Genomic DNA, 8,886 nt, shown 5'->3' with positions numbered 1-8,886 from the left:
CCCCAGCTGACTTCCTGCCCTTTGGGCAGGGGGCTGGACTCGATGATCTCCCGAGGTCCCTTCCAGCCCTGATGTCTATGAAATCTATGAAACAGACCTGATTACCCACCCATCAGCCCTCTGCAAGTTTGTGTACAGTGTCAAGCCCTTCCCCCCCCGTAAAAGTGCAAAGTTTCAAGAAGTTAAATGAATCATGAAACAACAAGAATGCACTTTTTGCAGAAAACAATGATTAAATTGAGGCTCGCTTACCTGTGATTTAAGTCGTGATTTAAATCATAGAAAGTTAGGGTTGGATGGGACCTCAGGTGGTCATCTACTTCAAACCCCTGCTCAAAGCTGAACCACCCCCAACTTGTTTTAAATGAAGGGTGGATTTGATTTAAATCTAGACAAAAGACCTAGAGAAGATGCTCTTCCATGGGAAGAAAGTGACTTTTTAAAATTTCTAGACTTTCAGAGTACACAAGACAACTTCAGAAGCACAGTCCTTTTGGGGCTAGATGTTGAAAGCTGTACCTTTTGAATTCATGAGTACTGAAAACCCTACCCAATCAAACATCATTAAGTAGAGGTGACCAAATCTCACCTTGAATCTTTCTCATTTTCTGCATTGAGACGATTGGCTTCCTGAGCCTTTTCTGCCATCCAACGTGAGACCAGCTCTTGGTTGTCCTCAGTGGTTTTCCTCAGTTTCTCTTCTAAAGCATTAAAGGTGATCTGGAGGGCATCATACTCATCCTTCAATGTTTGATTAGCTTGCTCAAGATCCTGCAGTTTGTTGCGTAGCTCCTGGCACACTGTTTCCAGCTCAGAGATCTTTTGCAAATACTCTGTAATCCTGTAAGTACAGAATATGTAGCAGTAAGAATGTTGTCTACAGCAGTGTGTATGCACAACACAGCAAAATAAGGTTCTGGCCCATGACTAGGGCTCCTAGACCCTATTACACAAACAAATAATCCAATCAAAGCTCTGGGTCTCATACCCCATCATGAAAAAAGAAATTGCTCCTACTCACTTTGCTTCATTCATCTGCATCTCTCGGTCTTTCTGCTGCATTTGGTTATTCAGATCTATTACAGACTGGGCCAACTAGAGAGAGAAAAGAATTACTATATAGTGCAGGGCTGTTACCTAGACAAGCAAACACTGACTGGCTCCCAGTTAGATAGTATCAATCCAAAACTACAAGTGAGACTTGCTTCTCTTTCCTTTTCAAAACCAGGAAACCAGTCTAGGTATATTACCAAGATACAAGATATCAGATAGGGAAGTCTACACCCAAGAAAGAGGAATCACTGTTACATACTAGGAAAAAAGGTTCACCTTTTTCAAATGGCTAAAAAAGCTCTGAAATATTCAAGTGTGTCAATTAGCCACAAAAAGCAAATCTAAACCGGCATTTAAATGGGTTGGCAGCTTAAATAGGTTACGTTTCTGCAAATGAGAAGCATCAAAGGGTAGAAACAGATGATTAAGCAGACATAATAAAACAGAATTAGAATCCAACACCTTCCAACAACTATGGCACAGAGAATCCATATTCACAAAGATCCACACACACGATGCACAGAACACAAAAAGAGTTCCTAACCTCACCACGTTTCTTATGCAGCTCTGTCAGCTCCTCTTGATGCTTAATTCTCAGCTGGGCCAGTTCTTGCAACTGAGCTTCACTCCATGTACCATCATGCCCTGGACTGGAATTCAAAAAGGCGTTTGGGGTGGGACAGGGAGATAGGAAAGAGAGATTTCATAAGTTACAATCCAACTACTTCAGCACCTATGTCTAGTTAGACTCACGACAGCCATACCTCTAAGTACCACATACAATTTAGCTAGCAACAAAGTTAATATATATCAGTATTTCTCAACCTGCAGGTCATGACCCAAAAGTGGGTAGCAAGAATATATGAAAGGGTCACAAACAAACTTTAAAAATGGATTCTCCTTTAAAAGAGAAAAACCTGGGAAACCATGGGTTTTCCCTTGCAGGTCCCCATGCCCCATTCACACCTCCCCGAACCCACACACTGTGGAGCTGGGACCTGGGGGCAGCAGGTTGGGAGTGAGGGACACCAGTGTTTCCCAACCTTTCCCATCCCACACTGAGGCACACTGGCCAAACAGAGCTGGGGGGGGTGGAAATTGGCATGGGTGGGGTGCAGTGGTGGCAATGGCTGTAACCACACTCCACCAGGAGCCATGCCCCGCCCCCCCATGGCACACCAGTGTGCTGCAGCACATGGGTTGGGAAACGCTGCCCTACACAACTACTCATCACTTTTCTTACGTCAGCAAAAATGTGATTTAATTCCATCCCTTACAATTTCAAGAACAGATTTCACTCTTCTGGAAAAGGAATAATATTTAGCACTACTCCATGAAGCCCAGTTAGGACACTCATTTGTTTCTTCATTGTTGATAAATGGTGCTTGAATCATTCTTGACCAAAAGTCACTTTTTCCTGCCAAAATTCGGTGCCTTCAAACCTACCATAACTCTCCCTCAAAATTAGGGAAGATTTTCTTGGCTGATACTGATAGCTGCCAGGGGCAGGGCAAGCCCCCGTACCCCATGAGGAGACTGAATGGACTCAGCCCTGGGAAAGGCAGGATGCGGCTGGGCTGAGGGGCCAGAGGAAGGACCCTGCTGTACACACTGGAGGGAAGCAGCTGCCTCGGCCCCTGCCAGGTTCTACCCTCAGCCCTTGGGGCACAAGCCTAAGGGTTGAGTCACATTGGGCTGGCCAGATCTGCCTGCCCCAGTCACATCTTTGCGGCATTCAGTGCCTTTTTCAGCACCCACCCTGGCTCCAGCCGGCACTGCACCAGTGCCTGGGACACCACAGCAGCTACTCCACTCTGCTCCAGCCCAACCCAGTGCACCAGTGAGAGGATGGGGGTATACCTGGGGTCACCCCTGCTTGCAGGATGGAACCCAGGCATCCAGGGCCCTGGGCAGAAGGCATAATTATTGGAAAACATTATCAGCTACAATGGCCAAAAAAAGGCAATAGAAAATAATTTCATTTTCCTTTTATCAGTGCCTATCTGATAGGTAACCAATATACTGGTGCACCTCTACCCAAAATCTTTCTTCAAAATCTTCATCTTTTCTCACATTTCCCTGGTTTACGGCCTCTCAAAGCTGTACACCAGGATTGTCAAAAATATAGCCCTCAGGCCAAATGTGGCCCATGGAGCCCCATCATCCATCTACCCCTGCTCTACACAGGATTGCTGCTGACTGCCTCATCATATCTTCTTTGTCCTCTAAACATATTACAGCCTCCACAAGGTCTTAGAGCAAACCTTAACCTTTTTAAACAGCTGTGAATTTTGTCATTCTCATTCGATCCCCCTGCTGGATCTAGCCCTGGTCTGCTCTATACAATCCCACCTGTTTATTAGCATTTTTATGCATGGTTTTGTTTGTTTGGTTGGTTTTTACAGCTTCTTATGCCTGGAACATCTTACCCATAACTTAGCTGCTTGTTAAACTTTACATGAAATTTTACCTGATCCTCAGAGGTTAACATCTGTAATTTTCAAATTACTGACATCAAGGGTTGGTAAGCCACAATCTGGATCCAGCCCACCAAGCAATTTTATCTGGCCTAGGAAGTCAGGAAGTTGGCAACAATTCAATAACCCAGGGGATGGTGGTGAGGAGGAGTTACCGGCCTTCACCGAGAAGTTGCCAATCTGATTTACACCATTTAAGGCATGACTCCTCAACATTACCAGACTACTACCCAACACCAACTTCAGAATTAGCTCCAGATGAACATCTACCACAAGTAATAAGATTTAACAGTTTCTCAGTTTACTGAAGACCAAACTCACTCATACCACCTACATAACATTTCTTAGATCCAAACATTATAAGTGCAGTTTTAAACTGAAACTGAAGCAAGGCAAGGGTTTGAAGGAATACCCTAAAAACTGCAAGAATTCTAAGGCTGGGATACATTTAAGAGGTTTTTGAAGGACACTGATTAACCATAAAGGTATCAGTGATTTTCAGGAACAGAAGGGTCATATGGAAATATACTGGCCTGAATCAGGGGATCTGGGGACTATTACAAGCTCTGCTACTGACTGTCCTAACACCACAACAGTTATTGTCCCCCTCTATGCTCAGGACATTTTTCATCCGCCTCAGCTACTTTGGGCAAAGAGTGCATCTCATTCATACAGCACAGTGATGCCACAAACTCAAACAGGCATTTAGAAACTATTGTGATATAAGCATAATATGGCACTACCTATAATACTAACACTAAAGAACCTGTTCTATTTTTAAAAAGCTTGTACACAGGAAGTTTTAATAAAAGATATTTTAAGCAAATCAGTAGCTACTTTTTAGAGTTTAAACACACCACAATTTTTCTAAAATACAATGAACATGAGTAAATACATATAATAGATAAACAAACTGATCTAAGACTGACAAAAAGAAAACTCTTGCTATCTAATCTTCTTTTGCTTGATGATCTGGGGGAAAAGACCAATAGCCAGCTCTGAAGACCATAAAGATAAAAAGACCCAAAAAAGGAAAGAAAAAGAATCCCAGAAATCAGCATATGGTCACTTCAAGCTTCTCTCTTGCTTTAGTCTGCATTACAGCATATACTTCCATTTCCTAGAAGCATAACACTTTGATCTGCTGTTGTATCAGCTCTTGAAAACTAAATGGATTCCAGCTCAGTCACTAATAACTAAGACAAGAGCTCTCCAAAGAAAAACTAGGTTTAATGAGTCGTGTTAGTATCTCAGTATTCTTCTGATCTAGTATTGGAAATAACTCATTCCAAAAAATTACATGCCAAAAGAAGCTTATGCAAAAAGCAAGGAATTCTTAGGACAACATATTTTATTGGACCCACTGTATAATTGTGACAAAGTCAGACAAGCTTTCAAAGTTTAAAAATGCAAGTCCTGATGCAAAGTCTGTTACCCTGTGACTTACCACAGCCACAAAGTTCATGGCAACCAGAATCAGCCACTTTACTCTAAGTCTTTATGTAAACAGTCTTCCCCCCAAAGATCTGTAATTAGGGAACTCATTCCATGTCAACACAGGCAAGAGTATGCTGAGGGCACTCCCAGCACAAGGCTTCAAATTTTATTTTAAAGAATGTTTTTAATGCTTTTTACATACCATTGCCCTCACCCTTGTACCTCCTGGGTCTGACTCTTGCAGTGGCATTCAGATGGAGGTGGGCTCCCATAAATTAGGAGACTATTAGTTATTCCAGCCATTAAGAAAACTTTGATATTTGTATAAGGCCAGTAGCCCTGGTGTATCAGCCAAATTTTAAGTCACAAACACATTCTTGTTTAATTTTTGCTTACCATTTCAATGGAGTAAAAATAACCTTAACTGTAAACACAACATGCTGAATATTACACAACATGCTAAATTCCACCAGTAGCTGCATTTCAATGATGGGTGAAGCAGCTTTTACACATTATATTTACAAGCATCAGCAATGGACAGACTTTGGCCTCAGCTAGTGTCATGCCCTTATCTCAATGGCAACATCAGTCTTTATCTGTTGCAGTTCATGTGCCACCCATACATGTGAGAATACTCATTCAGTACCGATTCAAATATCAATGGAATCATCTACATTACCACTACTTACAGTACCAGAGTTCTTACAGCAATACAACCATCTGAGGCTAAACTCTGCTCCTCCTACCAACAAAGCAAAGAGAACACCTGCCATTCATACACTTCAGTGTGAAAAATTTACAGGGAATTTCTGACACCATTTCAGAAAGTCTTCATAGGACCATGGAAGCCCCATATTTGAGAAGATCTAGTGCTGGGATCTTCTAAGTAATGTACAGACCTAGTCTTTTCCTCCACTCATTACAAAATCGAACAACAAAAAAATCACTGCAAGAGGTAGTTTACAATCAAATAAACAGCAACATTAAAAGATAAGCACTATGAGAATAATGGGGCAAACAAGGCAGACTGCATCTTAATTCCATTTCAGAATACAGGCAACACCCCCCCCCCCGCAACTTAATGTTTGTTTTTTCAGGAACCAATTAAGAGCACTAAGTGAAATAGTATCAAGCGAAACGGAAAGTTTTTGATGAACCAAGATGGCAACAGCGAGTGTTATAACAAAACTCACTGAGCACTAAGGAAAACTCAGATATCAATGTAAAACGAGCATTATAGAGAAATAGTGATAAGCAAAACAGTATTAAGCGGGGATTGCCTGTATATAAAATATGGAGGATGCTATGAATTGCCAGATAAACTATTACCTATCTGAAAATTCTTTTCACAGGAATTAACTTAAAATACGTTGCTAAATGTTGAGACCTTGTGACAAAGGAATCTTAGTCCAGGTCTGTCCAACTTTTAAGTAGCTGGAAGCCACACCCTGCACAGGCCACACCACCAGGGGCCTCAATAGTGTAAGCCACAGGCACTGCAGGGCAGCCACTATTTGGATGGCCCCCACTTTTTTGCTCTATCATGCACATGTGCAGCCCCCTACAACTGCTTTACCAGAAGGCATCCCCTTAGCTCACTGTCCATGGGCTTTCTTGTTGTAGCATGCTATGGGCTTTCCTCAGCACTGCACCATACCACACCACAGAACACCCTTGGGCAGGTGCAGGAAGCAGAAGCTAGAGGAGCGACAGGGAACCTGGAGAACCTGTCTGCGCAGCAGTAACCAGAGTGAAAGGGGGAGTGGCAGCTTAGTGGAAGCTTGGGGGCTGCAGATATGCCCTGTGGGCCACTCACCCCTTAAACAGCCCTGTCTTAGTCTATCATGTGCTCTCATATTGTTTGGTTCCAAGGTACTACCATAGTCTAGAGAGACTGGCTATACAAATATAACTTGAATGCACAATGTATTAGTGCACAGGAAAGACAGTTGGGTGAAATGTTAACCTATTCCTGATTTGAAGAGAACTGCACGTACCTGATCTCATGCCTGCTTTGCAACTCATGTTTTTCTGCTTGCAGCTTGTCTGCCACCACCGCATGGAGATCCGACTTCTCCAGCAGCTTGTTATCTAATAGGGCAAGAAGTACAGTTAGAAAGAAGAAAAAGAAAAAGAGAGCTTCTAACCTATTCCATCAGCCATGTACAAGATTTCACTACCTGAAATTGTTATCCTAACACTGAAAATTGTAACACCAAGCTACTTTACCCTGCTAGCACAGAAAACCTGCTTTGACTCTGGCCAACAATGATACTATTCCAAATCCTTCTCACAAACCAACTATTAAAAACTTCTCCTGCAAAACTTCGATCACAGGAGTGGCTGTACTGAAATTTTACCTTCGATCACAGGAGTGGCTGTACTGAAATTTTTTGGATTTGTCACATGAGGAACTGCTCGAAAAGTCCATCTTTCACCTTGTTATAGCTTCTTAACCAAGGCAATGGCAAGCAAAGCAAAGTGTGCAGGACACTATCAACCCGCTGTTGTGTACAATACAGCCTTTCTAGAATATTTGATAATATAGACAAAAAAAAATAAAATCACAACAGTTTTAAGGGGCCTCTACATCAGTCTGCTCCTGGTGTGGGCAAAGGAGAGAAGGGCAAGAAACAAAGCTAAAGAAAAAGCCAACTGTACTGAGGAAAATCAAGAGCACTAGGCACTTAAAACCTCCATCTACACAGGCAGAGCAATGGCCTGGGCAACACTTGCATTAGTTTCACTTCCATAACTTCCTACACCGTGGGTGACAGGAATTACCTTCAAAAATGGAAAAAAACCCACCCCATCTGCATGTGCCCAGTAAAGGCAGACATTTGTCCCCTAGGATGAAAACACCAATGTATTTTACATAACATATGCAAAAAATACCACGTTCACTCTCCATCAGCAATAAGCCACAACAAAGCAGTTCTTGTGGCCTTCACTTCAGGGAGACAAGTGGCGATGATGACTGTCAAGGCCACCTCATGCTTCCTATCTGAACCCTGTCTGCTGCTGTTAAAAATTGGGACTGAATCGCATGGTACTTCTCAACCTTTTTAGACTGGAGGCTCCTCTGGCTCCAGGCACACTCTGAGCGGCACCATTTAAAAAGCTATTGTGTTTTCTCCCACACAACACGTCCCAAATATAAGACATATTGCGTTTTAAATGTATTATGAAAAAGAAAACATGTTTTTCCCCAGAGTTATGGCTACAAAAAGGAGGGGCTGAGCCTGACTTGCCCTCCTGTCCCGCCTTTCCCACTTCACTAAACCCCTGGTGGCTGGTGTCCACGCCTAGTTTCCCTGGGCAGCCCCAGATCTGGAGAAGGCCTTAGAAGCAGTGAAAGAGTAGGGGCGGCCTGCAAAGAGCTCGGGGGGGGGGTTGCACTAGGAAACCGCTCGCACCTCCCCGCGCTCCCCCCGGGACGCTCACACTGCAGAATGATCTCCTCGAAGGCCTGCCTCTGCAGCCGGTCCCGCCGCCGCAGCTCCTCCGCGATGTGGCGCTTCCAGGCGGGGAAGGCTGCGGCTCGCAGCCCTGAGGACATGGCCCCGCGGGCGGGCTGGCGGGCGGGCCGGGGCCGAAGGGACGCAGGTGGCGGACAGACGGTGGGGCCGAGCTGGGCCGGCCGCGGGGCTCTTACAGGCGGACGCACCTCAGCGCTGCGGGCCAGAGCCGCCCCCCGCCGGCGCCATTCCGCCCGCGCCCTGTGTCACCCGGGGCCTCCCGTCCCGCGCGTCGCCCGCCGACAACGTCACCACCGAGCTGGCCCGCCAGTGCCTGCGTCGCTTCCCCCGCACGGCCCGCGCTGCCCCTGGGTGCCTCCCCCGCGAATTACCCCGCGCAGATGGGTCACAACCGGGTGCTTAGGGAAGGGAGGAGTGGGGGAAGAGCGGGGGTCGGGGAA

The 8,886-nt window shown here is 44.8% G+C and overlaps 1 protein-coding gene across 4 annotated transcripts in view; it reads right to left on the bottom strand.

Moving 5' to 3' along the window:
- The window catches only part of ATG16L1 (autophagy related 16 like 1), a 26,795-nt gene extending 18,122 nt beyond the window's left edge, over positions 1 to 8,673 (bottom strand). For 2 of the 4 annotated variants that reach the window (XM_019542888.1, XM_019542889.1), the window contains exons 1-5: positions 8,412 to 8,672; positions 6,965 to 7,058; positions 1,598 to 1,703; positions 1,022 to 1,095; positions 590 to 841 (exon numbers count right to left, since the gene is read on the bottom strand). In XM_019542888.1, the coding sequence (XP_019398433.1) occupies positions 590 to 841; positions 1,022 to 1,095; positions 1,598 to 1,703; positions 6,965 to 7,058; positions 8,412 to 8,526 (641 nt within the window). In that variant the 5' untranslated portion in view covers positions 8,527 to 8,672. Of the gene's footprint in view, positions 1 to 589; positions 842 to 1,021; positions 1,096 to 1,597; positions 1,704 to 6,964; positions 7,059 to 8,411 lie in introns of those variants that run through there. The other 2 variants (XM_019542886.1, XM_019542890.1) reach the window with 2 other exon arrangements.
- Between the last annotated feature and the right edge of the window lie 213 nt (positions 8,674 to 8,886).

Source organism: Crocodylus porosus, unplaced genomic scaffold (assembly GCF_001723895.1).
Source record: "Crocodylus porosus isolate Cpor-Errol unplaced genomic scaffold, CroPor_comp1, whole genome shotgun sequence".
NCBI lineage: Eukaryota > Metazoa > Chordata > Crocodylia > Crocodylidae > Crocodylus > Crocodylus porosus.
The sequence above is the reverse complement of the archived record's forward strand: the minus strand, read 5'-3'. Positions and strand labels throughout refer to the sequence as shown.